General features: G+C 36.1%; 1 protein-coding gene across 5 annotated transcripts in view; it reads left to right on the forward strand.

Annotated features, from left to right (window-relative positions):
- LOC109418342 (phosphorylase b kinase gamma catalytic chain, skeletal muscle/heart isoform) overlaps positions 1-27120 on the forward strand; it is a 164795-nt gene that overhangs the window by 52760 nt on the left and 84915 nt on the right. Inside the window, exons 8-11 of one of the 5 annotated variants that reach the window (XR_009999401.1) lie at positions 5170-5253; positions 5991-6005; positions 21009-21167; positions 26360-26724. Coding sequence is in view for 4 of the 5 variants with exons in the window: in XM_029865177.2 (XP_029721037.1) it covers positions 5170-5253; positions 5991-6005; positions 21009-21167; positions 26360-26494 (393 nt within the window). In the remaining variant the exon portion in view is untranslated. Of the gene's footprint in view, positions 1-5169; positions 5254-5990; positions 6006-21008; positions 21168-26359; positions 26866-27120 lie in introns of those variants that run through there. The other 4 variants (XM_029865177.2, XM_029865184.2, XM_029865188.2 and 1 more) reach the window with 4 other exon arrangements.

Raw genomic sequence — 27120 nt, forward strand, 5'->3', positions numbered from 1 at the left:
ACGTGGTTTATGGACAGCCCCTTTCCATGAAATTTCTTTAAATAATTCTTCTTCCTATTTTGGATTTTTTCAATTTCTTTTCATTCGTAAATTTTAACTTAGGCTAATTCTTCACACGCATATATTGGAATTCCCAAAACAACATCTAGTGAAATTTTCAAAGCTATTCCAAAAGGAAATGCGGAAGAAATTTCCAAAGAAATTTGAAAAAATCTGAGAAATTTATGAACAAATTGACAAAGTGACATTCAATGAAACGAAGAAGTTTTCAGGAGAGCGTCCTTCGATATTTTCTCTGGGCATTCGTTCAAAAATGTGTTTGGGAATTCTTTAGACAATTTATTTTAAAATGTTTTTGGCTACTCTTTGACGATTGTCTTTGAAAATTATTAGTAAATTTCAATGGGATTTTTTTGGTAATGCTTCTGGAAATTCTATCGATAATTTTCTCTGAAAAGTCTTTGTAAATTTATATGGCAATACTTTTGGAGTTTTTTTTTCCGGTAATTCCTTAAAATATTTGTCCAAAAATCTGGCACTTTATTTGGGAATTCCTTCGGTAATTTCTGTTTTGATTTGTTTTTCACAACAATAATTCTTCTTAAAACTTTGGAATGTCTGAAATAAAATCTGATGAAGTATTTTTTGAAGAAAGTTCTAAAGAAATGACTGCAGAAATTTCCGAAAAATAACTTGGAAATGCAAGATCGTATTGGCGAAGTAATTTTCAAAGAAACTGAAAAATCCAAAGTGTTCGCCAAAGATTTACCAATAACATTGGTGGATTTACCAAAAGAATTGCGAGAAATTGTTGAAGACAGCTCCGTAACGATTACCGGACAAATTTTCGAAGCAATTTGCAATAGGATTTTTGGAGAAAATACCGTAGCTATAATCAAAAATATTCCTTTATCAATTGCCAAAATAATTGCCGAAGAAGTTTCCAAAAGAGTTCTCGAACAAATTTCTTAAATAAATTACTCAAATTAAAAAAAAAACTGCCGAAGAAAATTTCAATAACAGATTGCACCGATTTCCGTAGGAATAGGCGAAGATTTCCGTAAAGAATAGAGAAATTTTCCAAAAAATGCCTTACGAGCGATTTTACGACGTAATTTGCAAACAAACCACCGGAAAAAATCCAAAGTAATCGCCATCAGGAATTGTTGAAGGAAATCTCAAAGAAAATCCCGTAGGGATTGTTTGATAAGTTTGCCATCGATGTTCTTCAGCATTTTCTCTAGCATTTTTTTTTTTCAAAATTGTTTTTTGGAATTCCTTAGGTAATTCTTTTGAAAATTGGTTTGGCAAAACTTTTGTAAAAAAAATGTTTTGCGATTCTCTTAAAAAATCATTAGGTAATTCCAATGGATTTATTCGGCAATTCCTTCAACATTTCTCTTCGTCGATTCCTTCGTTCAGGAATTATTTTGGAAAATTATTCGGAAATTTCTTTGGAAATTTGTACGAGGTTTGTTCTAGTAATTTTCTTTGACGATTAATTTGAGAAGGAATACCTTAGGAAATTTTTACTGCAATTGCCTTTCGATTTGTTTCTGAAGTTCTGTCGGTAAATTCATTCCCAGGCAATGTCTTTGGAATGTCAGCCGGAAATGCCTTTGAGAATTTCTTTGACAACTCCTTTGGAAAATTATTCGGCAATTCCTTTAGGACTTCTTTCGGTAACTCCATTAGGGGTATCTTTGGCAAATTCTTAAAAAATCTCTTTCAATTGCCGTTGTTGTATAAAATTTACTCGATAATTCCTTTGAGGGTTCCTTCGACCATTCCAATGTAATTACTTTCAGTTATTTCTTATTCAAACTTTGGAATTCCCAAAATAATATCTGATGAAATTTTTTAACCTTTTACATTCCGAAATGGAGTGCTGAAGGAATTTCCAAAAGCAATACTGGAGAAATTTCAGAAAAAATGGCCTGAGAAACTAACGGTCGATTTGAAGAATAACTCCTAAAGAAACTTCAAGAAAACATACCATAGTAATCGCCAAAGGAATTCCCAAAGGGATCGTCAGCGAAAATTTCAAAGAAATTGCTAAAGGAATTCCAAGTGAAATCCCGTAAGAGTTATCTGGTAAATTTTCGAAGGAATCCCTCTCCGGGGATTCAAAGGAATCCCTCTCCGGGGATTCAAAGGAATCCCGCTCCGGGGATTCAAAGGAATCCCTCTCCGGGGATTCAAAGGAATCCCTCTCCGGGGATTCAAAGGAATCCCTCTCCGGGGATTCAAAGGAATCCCTCTCCGGGGATTCAAAGGAATCCCTCTCCGGGGATTCAAAGGAATCCCTCTCCGGGGATTCGAAGGAATCCCTCTCCGGGGATTCGAAGGAATCCCTCTCCGGGGATTCGAAGGAATCCCTCTCCGGGGATTCGAAGGAATCCCTCTCCGGGGATTCGAAGGAATCCCTCTCCGGGGATTCGAAGGAATCCCTCTCCGGGGATTCGAAGGAATCCCTCTCCGGGGATTCGAAGGAATCCCTCTCCGGGGATTCGAAGGAATCCCTCTCCGGGGATTCGAAGGAATCCCTCTCCGGGGATTCGAAGGAATCCCTCTCCGGGGATTCGAAGGAATCCCTCTCCGGGGATTCGAAGGAATCCCTCTCCGGGGATTCGAAGGAATCCCTCTCCGGGGATTCGAAGGAATCCCTCTCCGGGGATTCGAAGGAATCCCTCTCCGGGGATTCGAAGGAATCCCTCTCCGGGGATTCGAAGGAATCCCTCTCCGGGGATTCGAAGGAATTCCTCTCCGGGGATTCGAAGGAATCCCTGTCCGGGATTCGAAGGAATCCCTGTCCGGGATTCGAAGGAATCCCTGTCCGGGATTCGAAGGAATCCCTCTCCGGGGATTCGAAGGAATCCCTCTCCGGGGATTCGAAGGAATCCCTCTCCGGGTATTCGAAGGAATCCCTCTCCGGGTATTCGAAGGAATCCCTCTCCGGGGATTCGAAGGAATCCCTCTCCGGGGATTCGAAGGAATCCCTCTCCGGGGATTCGAAGGAATCCCTCTCCGGGGATTCGAAGGAATCCCTCTCCGGGGATTCGAAGGAATCCCTCTCCGGGGATTCGAAGGAATCCCTCTCCGGGGATTCGAAGGAATCCCTCTCCGGGGATTCGAAGGAATCCCTCTCCGGGGATTCGAAGGAATCCCTCTCCGGGGATTCGAAGGAATCCCTCTCCGGGGATTCGAAGGAATCCCTCTCCGGGGATTCGAAGGAATCCCTCTCCGGGGATTCGAAGGAATCCCTCTCCGGGGATTCGAAGGAATCCCTCTCCGGGGATTCGAAGGAATCCCTCTCCGGGGATTCGAAGGAATCCCTCTCCGGGGATTCGAAGGAATCCCTCTCCGGGGATTCGAAGGAATCCCTCTCCGGGGATTCGAAGGAATCCCTCTCCGGGGATTCGAAGGAATCCCTCTCCGGGGATTCGAAGGAATCCCTCTCCGGGGATTCGAAGGAATCCCTCTCCGGGGATTCGAAGGAATCCCTCTCCGGGGATTCGAAGGAATCCCTCTCCGGGGATTCGAAGGAATCCCTCTCCGGGGATTCGAAGGAATCCCTCTCCGGGGATTCGAAGGAATCCCTCTCCGGGGATTCGAAGGAATCCCTCTCCGGGGATTCGAAGGAATCCCTCTCCGGGGATTCGAAGGAATCCCTCTCCGGGGATTCGAAGGAATCCCTCTCCGGGGATTCGAAGGAATCCCTCTCCGGGGATTCGAAGGAATCCCTCTCCGGGGATTCGAAGGAATCCCTCTCCGGGGATTCGAAGGAATCCCTCTCCGGGGATTCGAAGGAATCCCTCTCCGGGGATTCGAAGGAATCCCTCTCCGGGGATTCGAAGGAATCCCTCTCCGGGGATTCGAAGGAATCCCTCTCCGGGGATTCGAAGGAATCCCTCTCCGGGGATTCGAAGGAATTCCTCTCCGGGGATTCGAAGGAATCCCTGTCCGGGATTCGAAGGAATCCCTCTCCGGGATTCGAAGGAATCCCTCTCCGGGGATTCGAAGGAATCCCTCTCCGGGGATTCGAAGGAATCCCTCTCCGGGGATTCGAAGGAATCCCTCTCCGGGGATTCGAAGGAATCCCTCTCCGGGGATTCGAAGGAATCCCTCTCCGGGGATTCGAAGGAATCCCTCTCCGGGGATTCGAAGGAATCCCTCTCCGGGGATTCGAAGGAATCCCTCTCCGGGGATTCGAAGGAATCCCTCTCCGGGGAATCGAAGGTATCCCTCGCCGGGGATTCGAAGGAATCCCTCACCGGGATTCGAAGGAATCCCTCACCGGGATTCGAAGGAATCCCTCGACGGGATTCGAAGCCGGGGATTCTAAGGAATCTCTCGCCGGGGATTCTAAGGAATCCCTCTCCGGGGATTCGAAGGAATCCCTCTTCGGGGATTCGACGGAATCCCTCTCCGAGGATTCGAAGGAATCCCTCTCCGGAGATTCGAATGGAATCCCTCTCTGGGTCAGGTGGGAATTTCATTATTTTTCTATATAGTTATCGATCTGGTGGTTTAGGTTATCTTTATTTAAAGAATTGCTATCTGTCATTTCCTTCTGTTGCCCACGCTATCGAGATTCACATTGCAAAACAGGCTCTTCCTCACAAAACCACATCCCAAAAGTATATTTTATTAACTGTATATTTTATTCTTATTTTCTTCCTCCCCGCCATTTTATTTTCAAATATCTATTACTACCACCACCACTACTATTGCACACATCATCGATCGATCGTTCACACCAACACGTGTATACAATGCAAAACGCCCACCAACGTGCGTTTCCTCAACACGCACACACACACCCCTCCATCGGACGTCCACACAAAAATTGATCCAACAAATTTGTTGCTTTTGTTATATCGTTTACCTATTATCTGGTCTTCCCGATCGACCCGAAACCGACATCGGTGTGTCGTCACAACAACCTCGGAAAAAAAATTGGCAAACTGGACACAACTATTGTTACCCGTTACTGTTATTGTTTCCGTTTTCTCTGACGACGTACCAACAACCTCACTGCACTCACGTGGGACTACGCCACCACCATCTGTCATCATCCGCTGCGTCGTTATCAACGTCTTCGTTTCGATACATCGTTCATGACCGAATCGCGTCGATTCGAACTCACCACCACCACCACCAACACAGCTTTTCGAACAAGACATTGGCCCGTTGAAGCGCAGCCTGTCGGCCAAGTCGCGACGCTTGAGTCGTATCGCCGATCTGGCACTGGTAATGTTGTCCGATTTTTATTCTTCTTTCGTTTATTTTTTTTTTTGTTTATTTAGAGTTTAATTTGTTGTTTGTTTTCTATTATTGTTCTGTTTCCATGTTATGTTTTTTTCGTTTGTTTGTATCCTTATCATCCTGAACGTCAAAAGGAATGTGATTTTATGTTTTATCCCACCTTTCCCAAGTGCAAACTAGCATTTTACAAACGGTCATATCAATTGGCGTTGCTACTAATTTCGGTACAATACTAATTCGGTCCTGTTTCCCGAGGAAACGTAACAATTGTTGTTTTGATTTGTTTTGTTTTTGGATTAATTTTAACAAGTTTCGTTCTCAGTTACTAAATTTCGAATAACACGATGGTCAGAGCGCAAGCAGAACCGAAGTCCAAATTCGACCTTTCGCAAGACCCGAACCCCGCCCACTCCCATCCGCACAAACGATTGGACAAACCTCCCCTATAGAGTAGGAACTCGATTAGAAAACTATACCGTATAAATACTTCACGAGAACAACAAACTATATGTTCCGCATTTCAGTCCGACGACCGGAGACCAACAATGTCCACAACTAACCAAACCGAATCACGTGTGTTTTTTCTTTTTTCGTTTTTTTATATCGCTCCGACGACTCTCATTCCAAACTCCAAATCCACACATTCCACAAAAAACTCATCCACGTGGGATCCACCTGGTCGTTCACTCGGCTCGTTCGTTCATTCGTGGTGGAACCGACAGAACGTCACGGAAAAAGTACGACCAGCGAAAGTATATCACGAACGTCGCCGTAGTAGGATCATGCATTGTGTCTGCTTGATTAGAGCGTTCCACTTCCACCCATATCATGTAGTCGCGGCAGACATCTATACGCTTAGAATGTGACACGTCTTACCACCCACCGTATCGTACCGTACATCCACCGTAGATTTCGAGCATTCATTTTTCATCGGGTGTGCATCACATTGACTGATGGTAGAAATATCGCGCCCAACTGTCATCCTCCATCTCGCGTACTGCGCGCCCTCTGTCCACACTGTCTGCCCTGTCTGTCATTTATGTCATCTGTCATCTGTCATTCCACACCCCAACAACATCAACAATGGCTGTGTCTGTCTGTGTGTGTGCCGCCATCACCCATACATTCATAGTTTGGCTGTTCTGTAGTGTGGGCTGTGTCCTGAATTGTACAGTTTTTGTATCTATATAGTAGTTAAGCAAACTGAACTGAACTTTGCATCATAAGTAGTAGCTAAGTAGAAAATGGTTGAATCAAGAGCACTAAAATGATGGCGTGAAATGTTAAAACATTCTAGGTTAGGAATTGTTTTTTTTTGGCGGTTTGTTTGTTTTGCTTCACCTTACAGCGAGTGTGAGTACGGCTTTTGATGTTTGAACTTTGATTTGACGCTTCAATTTGTGAAGGTTTGGCAACACTGGTTTACTGAGATCTATATTGGTGATTGAAAGAAAAGGTTATGTCGTAAATTTTGTATCGGATTTTCTTCAGCTTCAGCTTGATTTTCAATCAATTGTCAAAAACAAACTGTATTTCCCCCTGAGGAAGACACTATTCCCGTGTCGAAACGTCGGGTGAATAATAAAATTCGTTTTTTGAAGCCTAAGACTGCGTAGCCGGTAATCCAAACAGCAAGTCAAGTTTACCGGTAAACAAATTTTTACTACCCGGTTCTCATAAAAAAGATTATCTGAAATGATTCAATCACTAATTTTTGAAATAAGATTTTACAAAACATAACCTCGTTTCAGATCGTCAACATGTGATTTCTCGCGATTATTTGAATAGTTCCGATACTTAGAAGTTCTAAATCAGAACAATAACATTGAAAATATGGAGTAATCATTTAATCTTAATTTCTTAGTACTAAAATTATCAAAACTGCATCAAATTTTCTCCAGTCTCCAGTTAGCCTAGTGGTTAAGGCTATGGATAGCCAATTCGGAGACGGCGGGTTCGATTCCCGTTCCGGTCGGGAAAATTTTCTCGACTCCCTGGGCATAGAGTATCATTGTACTTGCCTCACAATATACAAATTCATGCAATGTCAGGCAAAGAAAGCCCTTCAATTAATAACTGTGGAAGTGTTCAAAGAACACTAAGTTGAAGCGAGACAGGTCAAGTCCCAGAGGGAACGTAGAGCCATAAAGAAAAAGAAGAAGAAGAATCAAATTTCATAAAAAAGTATAAAAAATACAAGCGAAATCCTTGACCGGATTTTATAAGGAATTCTTCTTTGGAATTTGAATAAGATCTCTTATTAGGATTTCCAATTAAATCGCTCACAAAAAATGAAATTCCGGTCCAATTTTTGAGATATTTGGAATCTCTCATTGGGTTTACAATTAATGACAGACTTGTTAGAATCCCATAATGGCCGCCAAGTACAGAATAATAAAATGCACTGTTGTTTGAAGTTTGCTTTTTGAGATTTGTGCGTCTGAAGTTCTGACACACTGCAGTGCACTGTTGAAGCGGGATATCAAGACATTTGTCCTTAAATACCCATCTGAGTACAATCTCCAGAGTTCGAATAAAACCTCTCTTCGGGATTCAAAAGACGTCCCTCTCCGGGATTGCAGAGCATTCTCTCTCTGAGATGTATTCCTTTCTAAATTGTAAAAAACGAAAAATATTGGAAACACTACTGTCTAGAACTTCTTAAAAACGAGAATCTAGTGTCTAGTGTCTAGTGATCTGTTCAAATTCCCAAAAAATGTCTTGAGGAATTTAAAAAAAAAACATTCTTAAATTCTTGATTTTGATTAATTGGCATTAATTGATTTCCTGGATGAATTTCCATTGGAATTTTGGAGACAGCCATATAATATGGCAAGCTATTGTCTCCTTAAGAAATTATTTGGGTTTTGTGTTTGAGGATCTCTTTGAAAAAATAAATAAGAAACAGTGGTTTTTCTGTAAATTTTCTCACGTTTTATATCGAATAATTTTTTGTTCAACAAAATACTGTTTTGAATCTTGTCCTCAGACAGATACAGTCGATACTACCACTTGTAATCTTCCTCAGTGCCAGTTATCCACAATATTGTTTTGAATATTTTTGGCGATTTTTCCAAAATTTCTCAAAATTATTCCACCAAATGTATGGATACGCTTTTGGAAAGCTTCTCAAATTCAAAAAAAGGAACGTTTCAAAGCGTTTCTGATTGATTTTCTTTCAGGGAGTTCTAGGAGAATTTACGGAGAAATTTATGTTGAAATATGTAGCACATTTTTTTTCCGGAGAGAAGTTTTTGGAAAAGTTTCTAAACTTGGGAAACTCAACAAAGGAAATCCATAATAAACTCCATGACAACATTTTGTTTCTCGGAAATACATATGTTTCCGCATAATTTGTCCAGTGATCGAGTTGCGTAAAGCTGTTGGAATGAAACCACGGGCTACAATGATACATTAATTGATACACTTCATGGAAAAAAAAATTCTCCAAGGATTGTCAATCAATACAAGGGGACAATCTTTTGAGTTATTATTTGGTGGAAAACTGAAATTTTCTAAAAGTAACTTGTGTGGACGAATTATTTCAGTCTTTAGGAATTTCCTAAAGAAATTCTTCAATTTTTCAAAAACTTTTGCCATCCGTAAAACAAGTTATATTTAAGAAAAAAATGCAGATAAAATTGAAATTCTGGAGTTTGATCTGAAAAGGTCCAATCAGCATAGAAATCACAGCAAGCATACGACCTATTCAAATCGAAAGCCAGAATTAATTTAAATGTCTTCAGAACATTTTTTGGAAAATTACCAGAAATATGTAAAAGTTTCATTAATTAAACGAATCCCAGGATCTCTACCAAAAATTACAGTAAACAATTTCTCATAGAATAAGAGATGGGATAGTTTAAGTCTTTACCTTCCACACAGAAGACTTTGAAGGTTTTTTTTTAAATTATGAATTTATGAATTTATATATTTTTTATACGTTTCTTGATGAATTTTAACGGAACCCATTTTGACAAACCACAAAAGCTTTGTTTTTGCAATTTTTAGAAGTTGATCATGATAATTCTGGGAGTTTTTATAGAATAACTTCTTTTTTTTTTTAATTTTGTGTTTCAAATTATTCCAAAATTTTAAAAATTTCCCTATTTTTGCATTTTTCCAGACATTTTATTAGATTGAAGTCAATCATTTGATTACTGTAGGTTTTATCTTGGAGAATGTTCAGAGTTAGATTCCCTAGAGAGATGTGTTCACAAAGTTTCTAACGGAACGTGTTCTCAAATGAACTTGGAAGAGCTCTGGAAAGTTCGCTAAGCAAAAAAAAAAACATAGATAATCAGGGTCCTATTGAAAAGTTTATCTATAAAAGCAAATAAAAATGTATATAAATCAAAGAGTTTTTACAGCCGATGCAGTAAGTGCACGGGTATACAGCATGACCATGCTGAGGATGACGGGTTCAATTTTCAGTCGGTCCAGAAACTTTCGTAATGGAAATTTTCTTGAATGCCCGAGGAAAATAGAGCATTTTCGTGCTCGCCACATGATATACACATGCAAAATAGTCATTGACAGTTAATAAGTGTGGAAGTGCTCATAGAACACTAAACTTACCCGGTTGGGACGTTACGCTAAGAAGAAGATATGAATTTTTGAAAGGTTTGTTCTCCCAAGTTGTCCCAGAAACTTTGTGATTTTGTGGAAAAACCTTCGAAATAATGCATTTGAAGTTTTTCGAATAATTTATTCTGAGAAGCAAAAGGTTTCTCCATAACATTTTTAAAGAAAATCCATAAACTGTGCCAGCGAAAATTGTCAAAGCAAATCCAAGAGGACAAATTCTGGAAGTTTAACTAGTAGATATTGCAGGAATAGTTCTAGCAATGTTGTTGAGAATTGCCTAGAAATGTTTTCATTATGTCTTTTCCCTGATTTCATTCCTTATAAGAAATTAACCAAAACTTTATGTTTGAAATTAAAAAAAAAAAAACAAACCTTACGGAAATTACTAATTATTTCCTAAGTTTTATTTGTTGACTTCCATCACTGTTTCTTCTTAGAGAGCTTCTGGTGGATTTTCTAGCTGGTTTATTGGATATTGTGACTGGCACGTCAACTTCTTTCGATCAAGTTTTAGAAAAGAAGCGGATAATACCGAAAACTTATGAAGTGTAGAATACACGTAAATAAAAACGAGAAAAAAAGAATACTCGTGCAGAAATTTGGTGCCAAGCTTAGTAATTCCTCCGGAAATCATTTTTGACGGAGAAATTTCAACACCTTTTCTCGTAAAACTTTGTTCATTCGAAGAATCTTCAGAAACTTAATTTTGAGATACAAAAATTCTGGTAAATTCATGTAGCTTCGAATGAAAAAAAAAACAGCCGAATAGAATTTTTGAATCATTCTTAGCAGTTATTTATTCCTGTAGTGATATCTTCGCGGTATTTCTTTTATATTTTTCTCCAGGAAATTTACGTAGAGTTTCTCCCAGGGTTTCCAAAGGAGTCTCTTCCAGTATATTACTCAAGGTTGTCGTGGAATTTCTGCTGCAGTTAACTCTGGATCTACTCTTAGGTAATTTTCCTTGTTTCCCTATGGTGTTCCTATCACGATTACCACAGAAGTTCTTCCCGTGATTTCCCAAAGATTTTGACGGAATTACTCCCAAATTGTTTATCCGGGGGTTCTACAGAAGATTCTCTCAGATTCTTTGCAGGAATTTTACCAATAATGTCTTGCAGAGGGTTTCCCGGTATTGTTCCCAGAGTACCTCACGGGATTTCCCCAGCAGTCCCTCGTAAACTTCTCTCGGGTTTTCCACGGCAGTTTCCCCACGGATTTTGCAAAGATTCTCGTGAGTTTTATCTCAGGACTTTCTTCAGCAGATTTCCAGGGATTCCTTTTATTATAACACACCTACTGTGATGTTTTCTTGAGTTTTTCAGAATTTCTCTCGGGGTTTCTTCTGGGTTTTCTTTATGAATTTCTGCTGCAACTATCGCTGATGCAGTTTTCCCTACGGAGGTCTTTCAGAGTTTTTTTTTAGATTTCTTGCCATTCTTGAGATTTTTGGGATTTCTCTTAGATATTTTCCCGGGACTACTCCTTGACTTCTAACCGTAACTACATGCAGATTTCGTCGCAGAAGTTCTTCTAGGGGCTTGTATTCCGACTTCCTGAACAGAACCAAAGCCACCCTCTCCCGTCCCCTTGGGTCTCTTGTGCAGTTCCTCGAGAGAATTTGAACGGAGTTTCATTCGCGAATTTGTGTGATTTCTGATGATTTTGAAGAACTCTCTCCGCGCTTACCGAAAAGAATCCCTCACCAAAATTCGAACATAAAAGGTCACCGATGTTCGGATGCAATCCATTTCCCGAAGTGGAAATCTCTCCGGGTTTCAATTGAAATCCATCTTTTGAGCTTGAGTGAAATCTCTTTCTCAGATAATTAATTTAAGAAGAGTTTTTCTCCGGATTTTGGAAGTTAAAGCTGTAAGGATTTTTTCTGCTGTCATTCGAATGGAAACCTATTTCTAGATTCGAGAGGAATCATTCTTAAAGCTAAAAGTTGAGATGAATCCTTGTCCGAGATCCGAAGGAAATCTCTCGTCGAATATTTAAGAAATTTCAACATTTTCTAATTTCAAATACATACAAAGAATTATTGATAAGTTTTCCAGAAAATCCGGAAAACTTTCCATAAATTTTATGGATAGTATTCTGTAACTTCCCAAATCCCGGAAGGAACATTTTGAAACCTAACCGACGGATTTTCCAGAAAATTCTTGTAGAAAAAAAAAGAAAAAGAAAAAATTATTGGAAATAAATTCATGAAATAATAAATTCTGGAAGAAAAAAAAAATAAGAAAAATGACATTTGTTTTGAAAATTTATGAAGTGCTTCAGAAACTTTACTTCAAATAGTTCCTACTGAGACACTTCCAAGGGTTACTCCAGAAGATTTTCGAAGCTTTTCCAAAACCCAGGAAGAAGTCCAAGAGGATTGCTTTTACAAATTTCTGGAATTCATTCAGCAGATATTGCAACAAATGGTTTTTCAAAGTTCTCATAAATTCCTTTGAAAATTAGGCGTAAAATTTTATAGAGTTCTTTAAAACATTGTTCCAAATGATTACAAAAAAGTATATCTTCCTTCGCAGCTTCTCCTAAGTAATGGAGGGGTTTTTAACTGGTTCATTAAAACATGAAAATCTTTCGAATAAGTTTCAAAAAAAGAAACGAAAAATGCAGAATAATTATCACTTTTAGGAATATTGAGGCAAATTTTGAAACTTTTCCGGAAGCTGTTCTTAGCTAATTAATTTCAGCATAAGGTCTCGTAAAATTTTTGAGCATTTATAAAATCTCAAGAAAAAAAAAATTAAAAAAAACTTTCAAAATTCTTTTACAAAACTATTAGATTTGTAGTAATGAGCTGAATTTTTGTATGGTGCGAAGCCAAATTCTCCGTTTCTGTAATAAAATGGTGTGAAATGCTAGGGTTTTATGATTCCTTGTCTAATTTAATGCTGTTTGAGCAAAACTTTCGAAAACTTTTTTGTTTAAGTTGCATGAAATGGATAAAACAACACAGTTACCCAAAGTTTTGATCAAACAGCATCAAATTACGCAAGGAATTATAATACCCACGCTTTTTGCATCATTTCATTGCAAAAACTGAGAATTTGCCTTCTCACCATACAAAAATTCAGCTCATTACTACAAATCAAATACTCCACTTATTGTGTCCTATTCTTAGCGGGGATTCTGCATTTATTTCTGAAATGAAACCTTTTGAAATTGATACTGATATAGATACTCAAAATCGGCATTCTCGAGTAAAATATTTTGGAAATTTTCATATAAATTAACTATACCAATTAGTACCATTTTCACTAATATAGTACGGATAACACTAGTCGACAAAATTGAAACTTTTTTCACGCACTTTGACCATTTGTTCCATTTCAAATGGAATTTGGCCCGCTGAATCCGAATCTGACTTCAGAATTCCTGTAACACGAACAGTTTTTGAGAAAAATAGGGTTTTATTCACAAATTTTCATATTTTCAAAGAAAATTTAATATTGTCTTTAAAATTTTAAATTTTTCATCTGCCCATTATAACCAATATTCATATTCAATAGATTTTGATTCACTGAGTCTGAATCTGACCTAATAATTTTAGTAATACGTAATTTTTTTGAGAAAAATTAGGTTTTATTGGCAAATTCCATATTTTCATAGAAAATAGACTATTGTATTTATAATTTTTTTTTATCTGCCCATCTTTACCAACATTTATATTGAAAAGATTTTCATATTCTGATTTGCAATCTGACCTAAGAATTTCTGTAACACGTAAAACTTTGGAGAAAATAGGATTTTAAACACAAATTTCATATTTTCATAGAAAATAAACTACTGTCTTTACAATTTTCATTTTTTTATCTGCTCATCTCAACCAATATTTGTATTTAATAGATTTTCATATACTGATTCGGAATTTGACCTATGAATTTCTGTAACACGTAATTTTTTTTAGAAAAATAGGGTTTTATTCACAAATTTCAGTTTTTCATATAAAATAAAATATTGTTTTTATATTTTTCAATTTTCCATCTGCTCATCATAACCAATATTTTTATTCAATAGATTTTGATCCACTGATTCAGAAACTGGCCTAAGAGTTTCTGTAACACGTAAAATTTTTGAGAAAGTATGGTATTATTCACAAAATTTCATATTTTCAGAGAAAACTTAATATTGTCTTTATAATTTCAAATTTTTCATCTGCTCATTATAACCAATATTCATATTCAATAGATTTTGATCCATTGAGTCAGAATCTGACATAATAAATTTAGTAACACGTATTTTTTTTGAGAAAAATTGGGTTTTATTCATAAATTCCATATTTTCATAGAAAATAGACTATTGTATTTATAATTTTATAATTTTATTTGCCCATATTTTCCAATATTTATATAAATTAAATTTTCATAAATAAAAAGAAAATCGGGTTAAGTACGGTTCCTTTGAATTCCACTAAGAATTTGCATCCTTTGACAGATACGTATTTCGACCTCAACTGAACTCAAAGTTGAGGTCGAAATACGTATCTGTCAAAGGATGCAAATTCTTAGTGGAATTCAAAGGAACCGTACTTAACCCGATTTTCTTTTTATTTACAGATATTCCCCTAACAAGCCCAGGTTAATCATCATTAATTTTCATATTATGATTTGCAATTTGATCTAAAAAATTCTGTAACACGTAAAATTTTTGAGAAAAATAGAATTTTAAATACAAAATTTCATATTTTCATAGAAAATAAACTACTGTCTTTATAATTTTACTTTTTTAATAGAAAATAAACTACTGTCTTTATAATTTTATTTTTTTTCTATCTGCTCATCTCAACCAATATTTGTAATTAATAGATTTTCATATACTGATTCGGAATCTGACCTAAGAATTTCTGTAACACGTACAATTTTTGAGAATAATGCTCATCAAACCCAAATTTTTTATTGAAAAGATAGGTGAGAATACGAATAAGTGAAATAGAATCTTTTAAATATAAAATATGAATTAAGATGAGTAGATAATAACTTTAAAATTATAAAGACAATATTTTATTTTTTTATTGAAAATATGAAATTTTGTGAATAAAACCCCATTTTTCTCAAAAACTGCACGTGCTACAGAGATTTTTAGGTTAGTTACCAAATCGGTAGATGAAAATCTAATAAATATAAATATTGGCTAAAACGAGGAGATTAAAAAATTAAAATTAAAAAGACAATAGTATATTTTCTTTAAAAATATGAAATTTTGTAAATAAAGCCCCATTTTTCTCAAAAAAAAAACTACGTTTTACAAAAATTCTTAGGTCAAATTCTGAATCAGTGAATCAAAATCTATTGAATTTAAATACTGGTTATGATGAGCAGATAAAAAAATTATAAATACTAAGACAATATTTTGTTTTCTATAAAAATATGAAATTTTGTGAATAAAACCCTATTTTTCTCAAAAACTGTACGTGTTGCAGCAATTCCGAAGTCAGATTCGGAATCAGCGGACCAAAATCCTTCGGAAATGGATCAAGTGGTCAAAGTGCGTGATCTACTGTCGACCAGTGTAATTGTAAAAGGAAATAACAAAAATTGGAAAAGCTTTTTCAGATTTTAATGACGAGATCTGTTTTAAATATTGAATTGACTTTCAATATGAGATTTTTGGAGTTTTTGGAAGAATCCCTCTCAAGTTAGTGAGTAGAATCTCTCTCCGGAATCCGAAGGAAGTCACTCTTTAGTACTTGAGTGGAAATCCTTTCTTACAGTTACGATTCAAGAGGATTTTTTTCCGAAATTTGACGGATAATCCCACTAAGAAATTCAGGATTGGAACGAACTTTTTGTAAAGGGCTAAACAAAAAATCATACCTCGAGAATCAAATTCAATATCTTTTTGGTGTAAATGAAATCCTACTCCGAGATTAGTGAGAAATATTTCTCCGGAACTCGAAAGGACTTCCTTGAATATTCTATAAGAACCTATCGTTGAGTTTCATCATCTCTTTTTTAGATTTGACTGAAGTCCCTCTCCGGCATTCTACCGATCCCTCTCCTGGAATTCGGATGGAGTCTCGAATCAATCTAAATCCAATTTGAAGATTAAATAATACTCCAATATTCGGCAAGGAACCCCTTTTCAAGAATCAAGAGGTCCTCTCTTACGGATTTGGGATGATGCTTTTTTGTTTCTGAGATTCAAAGTGAATCCCTTCTCAAATTTCGATAGAAATTTCTCGCCGAAATTTCTAATGTCAATTTCTTTCCAAAAACTGAGATGTACCCTTTTCCGAGATCTAGAGTGCAATGTCTCACCGACTAAATATGAAATTTCTGTTGGACATTTCTCTCCAGAGAGCTATGAAGAATCTTCAAAGTGTATGTAGGGTTGATTTCACAGAAAATGGTTCATTTTTTTAAATTCTGATTCAGCCTAGGATTCAGCAAATTTTCATTCAGATTTTAAAATTCATTTTTCATAAAGTTGTTCAGATTTTAAAATTCACTTTTCATAAAGTTATCCAAGTTAAAAAAAAATAAAAAAAAATAATAAAAAAAGAAAAAAATCTCTCTAGAGCTCCCTCTCCTGGCATTCGAATGGAGTCTCTAACCAATCTAAATCCAGTTTTCAGAAAAAAAATAATTTCCAAGATTCGACAAGGAACCTTCTTACAGATTTGGGATGAAGCTTTTTTTGAAATTCAAAGTGAATTCCTCTCCAGGATTTGATTGAAATTTCTCCACGGAATTCCGGAGGTAAATAATTTGTTTGAGCTGAACCCTTTTCCGATATAAGAGTGGAACTGAGAATTTTGTTCCAGAAATCTATCCAACATATGGTTGATTTTCCTGAAGAATATTTTTTTAAATTATTCTTTTTTCTGTTCAGACTTCGGAGTTTAAAAGCTTGGAGCTCTTTCTGATAAGCTTTTTCTGGAGTTACTAAATTTAGACAATAAGTTGTCAACGTTTTTGAAATTCCTTCTGTTTTTATTAAAAACAACCAAAAGCTTACTAACTTTTTTTTTTATCAGATCTTCTTTGAAAGTATTGTTGTGTTAGGTGAAGTAGATGTTCAGAAACTCCTTCATCTGATTATTGAAGAACTTCACAGAAATCGATCTTCTTAATGCTGGTTGTTGTGAGTCATACTTTTATTTTTATTTTTTCATGTTTTCTCGAGCTGCTCGACTGTGAAGGTTCCGAAGAAATACAGGAAATTAATCAGAAACTCAGGAGCGTCTTGTGGTGGAGATTTGTTTTGAAACCATTTTGACAGAAGTTCCATAAAAAACACATGTATATCGACATTTTTACGTTGAATGTTCTTGATCATTGAAATATATGTCTTCATGGGTTAATTATTAATATTTCCGGAAAGTATCTCAATAACTTTTTAGGACTGTTGAAATTTCAACATTTCAACTGAAATTTATTCCCACTTGTACTAAAATTCTTAAAAAAAAATAATGAAATTTCCCCAAAGCTGTTCCTGCGATCTTTTTCGATGAGTTTCGTCAAACTTTACTGTAAAAGATTCCTCAAAAGTTCTTCTGAGTATACATTTGAAAAAAAAAAATGAAATAAGGGCATAATTTGAAATTTCCAGATTTGATTCAAAACTCTTTTTTGTAATTTTTCAGAAAATTCATGGACAATCAATTTGAAATGTTATTTGGAGAGCTCATTTAAAAAAATAAATCAATTATTTAAACTGAAAGCTGTTTGCCGAAACTTCTAAAAAATTACCTAAAAATGTACACAAAATTCTTAAAAAAAAAACTGGAGTTATTCTTTGCAAAAATGTAGCATGGCTTATAAGTGCATTCTTCCACAATTTATTTGCTTATTTATTATAAATAAAACTCAACGTCTTTTAAAAGAATAAAAATTGAGAAAAGTTTAAACTCTTGCGGAAATGTTGAGACTGTTTTAACTGTTTTTGGAGTCATTCTCAGTGAAAAAATTTCAAAAGTTTCTCCCCTATTTTGTTCACACACTCCAGGAAACCTAAAGAAACTTTATTTTCAGAAGAACCTTTGATGAAGTCATTGCAGAAGCTTCGGGGAGAAATACTGGACGAACACTTTTTAATGAATTTTGAAATAATGTTGATTTGGGTTGTTTTTTCAAAAATTTGTGTGCATTTATTTCCAGAAGTTTTATTTTAACAAGCATGAAAGGGAAAACATGCTGAATATTTTTTTGGAAAATTCTAATAAAATGAATTTTTGGAAATTTTTTAGCACAATCGGGTAAATTTCCCAAAAAGTATAGTAAAAGCTCTGAAAAACTATCTTGTGTGGCTTTGGTAGTATCAACAGTTTTGTTCTCTTCGTCATGAAGGTGTCTTATCAGTCAAGTGGCCTAAGGTTTGGTCGTTCGATTCAATGTGGTAGGAAAAGTGTTGAGTCCAATTTATGGCTCAACAGCTTTCAGAAAACGCCCCACGAAGAAAATAACATAGCTACCAAAAACAGGATGTGCTTGCGAATAGATGGTGAAATATTTCGCATTTTTTCTTGTGAAGAGGCGTATGTATACTTAATGTTTTGACATACTACCTTGTTGAGGTTCTTATCGACACTACAAAAAATATAAAATAAAAAAATAAATCTGTTGACGTAGTTGAATTTTTTCGTAAATTTACCATATTTCACCAAAAAAAAAAAAACTGCTGAAGGTTTTCAGGAACTAAAGGTCCATAATTGAATAAAAATGATCCGGCACCTTCCCTTCATATATTTATCAGTAGGTGCTGTATGTTAATAACAATGTGTTTATATTTTTTTGTAAAGATTAACCCTCTAATACCCAATCCCGCCTTTAGACGGGGTACAGTTTGAGCATTTTTGTAATTTTTGTTTCGTGGAAAATCAATTTTTTTATATTTTTGGCTGATATTTAGGACTGTTCTGTATATCTCAAAATGGTTTTTGGTGTATTTTAAAGCGCATTTACATTTTTTTAAAATCATTGAAAAATAGATGTTTTAGTCACCTTTTAGAAGTCATTGTTTATTCTGTATTGAATCGCTACAATTAACATATTTTAAATTTTTCCCAAATCATTCTATCCTTGTTTAATAGTTTAAGGGAATCGAATACACTCTAAAATTATTTTCCTTAAAATTACACGGAAAATAAAATTTTCTGTGAAAAAAATTTAAAATAATAATATTTCAACAATAATCATAAAATCTCAAAATATTTTCATCCCAAAAAATCCGTTCCCCAAATTAGCTTACAGGAAAAATATAGATGTGTGGGGATGTCCAAAAATAAAAATTAAAAAAATCAAAAACTGAAATTCACGAAATCGAGAATTAAAAAGAATCATCTTCCAAAACATGTTTAAATCGATTTTAGATGACGAAAAATGATATTTAGATCAAAATCAAAAATTTGGGTATTAGAGGGTTAACATTGTTCAAAATATTGTAAATTTTATAATTTTTCTTGAAACTTTTTTTTGCAAAGAAAATCTCCAATATAAGACTGCACTTGAAAGCCTTGAATAAAGTATTTTACACTAAAAAAGGAAAATTTTCCATTCACTACATCGTCAAATATGGAATTATGAAATTTTTATAAAAAAATCCAAAGTTTTCAAAGTTTTAACTTTTAAACATTTATTTGATTATATTGAAAATTTCATCATATAATCTTTAATATATCTGTTACTAACGGCTAGAAGTTTGACAGATTTGATTCACGTATATAAACGTTGCAGTCAATTGATAAAAAAAAATAATAATAAAGTGTACAAAAAAACATATCAGAAATATAGAAAATTCAATATACGGATACTTAATGATACACTAGTCAGAACATATATGTAAAATATATTCGAAGCAATTATTTTTAGATCTCGAATACGACACGGTATTTGTGAAACGCCCCTTTAGTTCAGGAAACGTTTATTTATAATTATTAAAATTTTCGACAATACCATGTTAAACCTGCTTCCATCTAAAGTTTTCATCTTTTTGTAATCAATCTTCTTAAAAAAAAATCAAAAAGATTATAACTCAAATTAGCTTGTCGCTTTGTTTCTTCTTTCATTTTCTATACTTCCACGTGAGCACCACACGTTAGACACTGATTGGAAGCGTCGCATGTTTTTCCGAGCATTTTTCGGTAAATAAACCTTGTTTTGCCATTTAATGATAACAAATTTAAAAAATGTGCCCATTGCTCCATTCCTCGCTTCCATTCCGTGTCTGCGAGAAATAAAAGAAAAACTCTGCATGACTAATACACTGGAAACTTTCCCAAAATTTATTTGTAAATGTTTTTGTACGTAACGAAAATTTTCCGTTTATCCTGTCTAGTGGGCTTGGATAAAATTTTCCTCTTTTTCACTTTTTAACATTACGCATACCACTTAAACCGGCTGACGACTATTGGAAAACTACACTAAATTAACATGCACGTGTTTCTACGTCACGCTCGCATCCAATTGGAAGCACAATACATTGGCTCTAACTGAATTGGCTTTAAGATAATCTTATTAGAATATTTGCTCCAGCTATAAGTTTTATTGCTTCTGGACTATTTTTTTCCGTTTTGCTTGGCTTTATGTGCTGCGCAACTTCATTATCAATCAAAATTTTAGAAAAATCCAAAATTCCCCTTTTCCAAAATAAAATTTAATGCGAAGAAAACAGTTTCCCCTTTCTATTGTTTTCCATTTCTCTCTTTTTCTCTTTTTTATCTTCCTCACCTTCCGTGCGTGCGCGCGTGTGAACCAATCAAAAAAACCCATAAACAACAAACAAACAAAACATCTACAAAGAAATCACATCTGCTGCTCCGGCGTCAAGCGGCGGCGGAAGAAGCAAACAATCAGTCAGCAAACAATTCCGACTCTTGCCACAGTAGTCCCAGTAGTAGTTTTAGCCGTGCTTGTCGTCATCATTTGTGCTCTTGTTTCACGAATATCCTAGCCCGTTATAGCCATGTAATTCTAGGTCCGCCTCACGGGCGGACGCGAACGTCGAGTGCCCGTGCTGTGAACGTCGATATTAACGGATTGCTTTGTTTTTTCTTTCTCTCCTTTTCTCTTTTTTGTTCCGTTTTTTTCATGGTGCGTTCGTTCCATTTTTGCATTTTTTTTATTTTTTCGTTTCGTCATACTATCGTTATCACCGTTCCGCTACTTTATACGAATCCTTCGTTACGCACCCTTTAGTTACGCAAACAAAGTCAGTTTAACGCTAGGAAAAAGTTCCAATTCGCTATCCTATGTATTAGAGCAATGGTTAGAATAAAGAGGCTACGGTACACGCCGGAACCGCTGCGGGCCGAGGACGCCCTAAGAGACCCCTACCGCATCAAGGTGCTGCGAAAGGTGAGTACATATGGATTCTATGTGATTTATCTGTTTTAATGTATTATAAGTAAGGCAAGAATGCACTGAGATAATCTTGTACGGTAAAGAGGATCATTTCGTCATATTTCATGGCCTTTCTCTGGTTATAAGCAGCATTTACCGATTTTTTCTGATGTTTTTAACTTGGTCACCTTTGTGTTTTCTTCGAAAACTTGTTTGTGAAATGCAATTGCGTAGTATGTTTGAGTCATTTCAAACGTTTTCTAGTTTGAACCGCCTTCTTTATTCCTATGGGAACTTCCCTCGATGAATCAGAAACCATTAGCCTACCTAATGGCATTCCAATTGGAAATCACATGGCGCCAGCTGCAAAACCGATGGAATATTTCATCATACCTTTTGTAGAGATGCGACTTCATTGTTGGTTGGTTAGAATATCAATGGTTATTTATTTAGGTAACAACGTCATACTCAGAATTACAGATTGCTACGATCCTACATCCCTCCCTTGTTTTATACTCGCAATGTTCCAACTATGTTCTGTAATAGTTCTTGTAAACATCCCTGGGCACACCCAATTCTTGCATGGTATGGTGTAGCAAGTCACTTGAATAAGATGTCCCAATCATCCGCTGCTAGTGGTACATAGGATTCCCATCATTTATCTGGAAGTAGTGGCATGTGAGTTATTTGTATAAGCATAAAGATTAAATTTCAGAAAGAATTCTCTTGTCGATACTGTAATTCCATGTGATTCCTGCTTTCTCCATTTCTTCAATTATTTTCATGTGTGCCATGGTAAAGTTTCTTCACTGCTCTCACTTATTGCTTCATTTTATTTCACAGTATTTCTTTAAACACTAAAATAAAAAACAGATATTTTGATTGATTTCATTAAAAGGAATATTGACTAGTACTTTGGAATCATCTCAATATCCTCGATTAGTCAAGTAATAGTATACTATTACCTCTATCACCTCTTTTCGGAAATCTACCTTGACCTTTGATAATTTTGCTTTGGTTCGTCTTTGTAGAATCATCCTGCAAGGATCGCCTATAAATTACACTTGTTTCAAAGGATCGCTTCTTGGATTTTCTATATAACTCGAGGATCGCCTCCAAGTTATACCGAGAATCGCCTCCAGGATTTTCATAACCAGAGGATCGCCTCTAGGTCAACCTGAGGATCGCCTCCAGGATTTTCCATAACCAGAGGATCGCCTCTAGGTTACACCTGAGGATCGCCTCCAGGATTTTCCATAACCAGAGGATCGCCTCTAGGTTACACCTGAGGATCGCCTCCAGGATTTTCCCTTAACCAGAGGATCGCCTCTAGGTTAACCTGAGGATCGCCTCCAGGATTTTCCATAACCAGAGGATCGCCTCTAGGTTACACCTGAGGATCGCCTCCAGGATTTTCCATAACCAGAGGATCGCCTCTAGGTTACACCTGAGGATCGCCTCCACGATTTTCCCTTAACCAGAGGATCGCCTCTAGGTTAACCTGAGGATCGCCTCCAGGATTTTCCATAACCAGAGGATCGCCTCTAGGTTACACCTGAGAATCGCCTCCAGGATTTTCCATAACCAGAGGATCGCCTCTAGGTTACCCCTGATGATCGTCTCCAGGTTTTATCTACACCTGAGGATCGCCTCCAGGTGGTTCAGCAGCCTGTCATTCAAATTCAGGGCATTAACTCAATCACAGGGGTCGCACTAGATTCTAGACTTTTCTTGCAAACGTCACCGTCATATTAATCTTTTCCCTGATACAAATATCATTTTTCTGTTTTTTTCTGTATTTACTTGGTTTATAAATTCAGGTATCTTCTCAAATTGTTCTACCTAGTCGATTCCAGGAATCACCTGCCTCACAATAACTGAGAACCATTCCGATCTTGTCCGATCATAATAAGAGTCATTCTGGTTCTGCATTATATATTTGTAAATATTCAGATATACCATACCGTAATAGCAGTTAACAAATGTATTTGGATTCTCATTGCTACCTTTCGAGTATAGGTTGGATAACCTTTTAAACCGTGAATCAAAACGTACTATTTTTTTCCCCCGTGGTATTCGTGTATCAGCGATACATGAAAAATCACTATGCTCTACAAATGTCTTTTCATTACTTTACCAATTTCAATCTCATACAAGAGATACAGGGGATAGACAAAATGATCGGGACAGGCAAAATTTTCACTTTCCAAAAAATGTTCAACTAGCTGTAACTTTTCGAAAAGTGCATCAAATATTCTCAAATTTTTACTGTAAGTTCTTCAACTAGTTGTGTATCAGTGGACAAAATTTGGAAAAGATCGGACAATTCTTCACGAAGTTATAAAGATTTTTAAAAAAGATAAAATTATCCGATAGCCAACTTTGAGCTGTTATATCTCCGGATTGAATGAACCGATTGCAATGAAATTTTGACCATTCATGACTTATATAATGAACTCTGGAAAACATTTAACTTGGCTTGAAATTTTTAACAAGCGAAAAAGTTATAGCGATTTTATTTTTTCACGATTTTTTTAGTAAATTGGTCTATTTTTAATATGCATCCCATTACTTTTTCAATTTATTGGCGGCTATGTTGTTACTTTCCTTCAAAACACATTTATATATAAGTCAATTAGAGGGAAACTAAATGAACTATAATTTGCATCTTGAATTTTGAAACGATGTTGATGTTTTGGATAATTTGGTGTTTTTTTAGGAAAATAATCTAATCTTTATAACTTTCTTCCGTGTTAAGAATATTAAGTTAAGTCAGGGGTTTTTCAAAGCTCATTATATAAGTCATAAATGGACAAAATTTCATTGCATTCGGTTCATTGAATCCGGAGTTATAACAGCTCAAAGTTGGCTATCGGATAATTTTACCTTTTTCAAAAATCTTTTTAACTTCGTGAAGAATTGTGCGATCTTTTCCAAATTTTGTCCACTGATACACAAATAGTTGAGGAACTTACAGTAAAAATTTAAAAATATTTGATGCACTTTTCGAAAAGTTACAGCTAATTGAACATTTTTTGAAAAGTGAAAATTTTGCCTGTCCCGATCATTTTGTCTATCCCCTGTACAAGTACGGTGATCGACAAATCAATTCAATTAGTAAATGGTAACTTATGCATAGTGCAATTCCTGATGAATAGTAAAAGTATCATGTAAGAAATATATATTTCTGGCTAACGTTGCCTTTGTCAATATATTCCACGATGCAAATCTTATTTACCTTTTTTATATCTGTACTAACGATATGTTTAGCCTTAGGCTATTTCGTATAAGTTGTTAGAATTTACGCACCATGATGGCGTAGTGCATGATCAGTGCGCCTGTCATATTAACCCCAACATCATACTAGGGTTAACTTGGAAGGAGATACATTTGATCCCAGGTTCTCGGTGTGAAATGTATGTGTTTCAACCAAGGTTTCAACCATTACACCAGGTCCACATCATGTTTACTTTGTCCATGTTTTTTTTCCTAATAGCATTGATCTCTCGCCAAATAGTAAATTAAAATCGAACTCGTGTATCGAAAACTGAAAATCCGAAATATTAACAATGGTGGATTCTTTGGTTCTAGTTCTCTAGCTATACATTTTATTATAATCGTGTTCAAATTGAATGAATGCATTTTGATCTTGTGTATGACTCAATTTCAACTTCAATTTCATTTCTACACAGAATAAATTATTTGCTTGTATTAAAGTTCTACTCTATTTTTGTTCCCAAAGACAATAACTTGGTTTGTGAATGATTATATCCACCAAACTGCATGTTTATGAACCAAAGCACTTTTTTTTTCATTACTCACAATTTTGCATAATTTCTGATTGCTTCTTGAACACAAAAGCAAACTTATAATAATAAATTTTGAGTCCTGAGTTAATATCATGTGTTAATACAAATGGACCACAATGTGCGATTGATAACCGGTTGCAGAAAGCAAAGTTCTATGTAGAACATTTTATGACATTTCAATAAGTTGGAGTCAAGTTGGAGTATACAAGGGGTATAGTTATCTTACTGCAAATTCTGCTTCTGTTGTACCTCACTACGGTCGAAATATAAAACAATCAATGACTTACCATATGAATGTGGGGATCGAGTATAGTCATTTCCACAGATTTCCATGACCTTTCTCCCAAGTACCGTTACCTGGCCGTTTTATAATGATTCGATCGGATTCAGTCGTTTCTGGTTAAAAATCACCGCATGGTTAATCCAGCCCCAACCATCTTTATTTTCAGGTTCGTTCAGCTACCATCTTCAGAATGTCGTAGTGTGTACAGAACTTCTTTAATGTGTTCAATCCTGGCTCGTATTTTTGTTTCCTCCATGTTTCCTCTATCTTCTATCATTCTCCTTTTCATCTGGTCAAGGATGATCGGGAACTTTTCTCCTTTCGATTGGGTGTTGGGGTGTTGCTTTCAATCTTTCCTCTCATTTCAGCTTTTTTTTCCGCACCGTCAAATTTATTCCTCGTCGCCAAATGTAGAGATGCGACTTCATTGTTGGTTGGTTAGAATATCAATGGTTATTTATTTAGGTAACAACGTCATACTCAGAATTACAGATTGCTACGATCCTACACCTTTGCCCAACCGAAAAACTTTGGTTGTTTTTGTTTTGCTCGTCACTTTCCGTACCTGTCCGATTGTACGGTGGCGATGGAACTTTTTTCAAATTCTTCCCATCCCCGTACCGTACCGTGCCTAGAGCGTGGTAGGTACGGCCAAGCTTTACAGATAGATGACCTAGCGGCTATATAAATCGGAGCTTATCGGATGGGTACACCGACAGTTGAATTTGAGACGTCGCTCGGTTTATTTCGATCTTTTTTTTTAAAAACAACCAAGTTAATTTATCGTTTTAAAATGGGTTATCCTTCGGAATCATCGGTGAAGAAAAACAGTGAAAGTTCTAGCAGTAAAACGTTAGACCATACTCGTTCGGTTAGTTTTTTTAGTTCTTTAGTAAGAAATTATCTCTGAATACGGATAACTTTCATAATATTCGCGGTCGTTCATTGATACGGTGAACCAACTGCATTCAGAGTGATGATTTTATTGAGTGCATTGCGCAACTGTCAAATTATCAAGTGTTGCCAGATTATCTCAAGTGCTTTCGGTTGCCGTTTATTTTGTTACCTAATCCAATCACTATATTTTCTTCTCATTTCAATGTTTCGCCCTGCAGGTCATCGATGGCTGCGCATTTCGAGTGTACGGCCACTGGGTCAAGAAGGGCGAGGGCCAGAATCGGGCCGCCCTGTTCGAGAATACGCCTCGATGCGAGGTTTATAACCTTTATATCAACAGCCTTAATCGATAGGCTGTAGAACAGAAGCAATGCGAAAAGCACAGCCTACTGCGACGACGACGGCAGGACAAGTGAACTCCCGATGTGCTAGGTATTTTCTGGATGTTTTTCTTTTGGATGTTTCGTGATGGATCACTGACTACTTAGAGCACACAGAGAAAAAGCACCCTATCCAGCATGTTCCTTAGAAGAAAAGCGCGAGTGACTGAGACAGTTTCGTTTGGAAGAGTTCGTATGACTAGGTGCATCATTGACTTGCCATTTGGGAACGGAGAGGAGTCGTCGGGTTGAAGGATATCGAGAAAAGTGATCAGTCAGTCTTAATAGGGCAGAAACAATTAGTTCTATAGTCAATAGAAGTAACCATATTTTTTTCTCTCGTATAGAGCGTATCATTAAGTTTATCAACTTATACTTTATTATTTATTTTACCTCAAGCAAAATGAATTCTTTTTCGTATTTGGCGTTTACTAAATCGGATCGGATCGAAGTAGTTAACAAAAGTCCTTACTAGTTTTATCGCATCAATTTATCATATATTATTCCCATGAAAGTGCGTTTTGTCTTATCTCATTTAGTCGTTTAGTTTTAACTCGTAATAAGTATAACCCCCTACTGAAGAGACAAACATATAACTG

The sequence above is a fragment of the Aedes albopictus genome, chromosome 3, assembly GCF_035046485.1.
Source record: "Aedes albopictus strain Foshan chromosome 3, AalbF5, whole genome shotgun sequence".
Classification (NCBI taxonomy): Eukaryota; Metazoa; Arthropoda; class Insecta; order Diptera; family Culicidae; genus Aedes; species Aedes albopictus.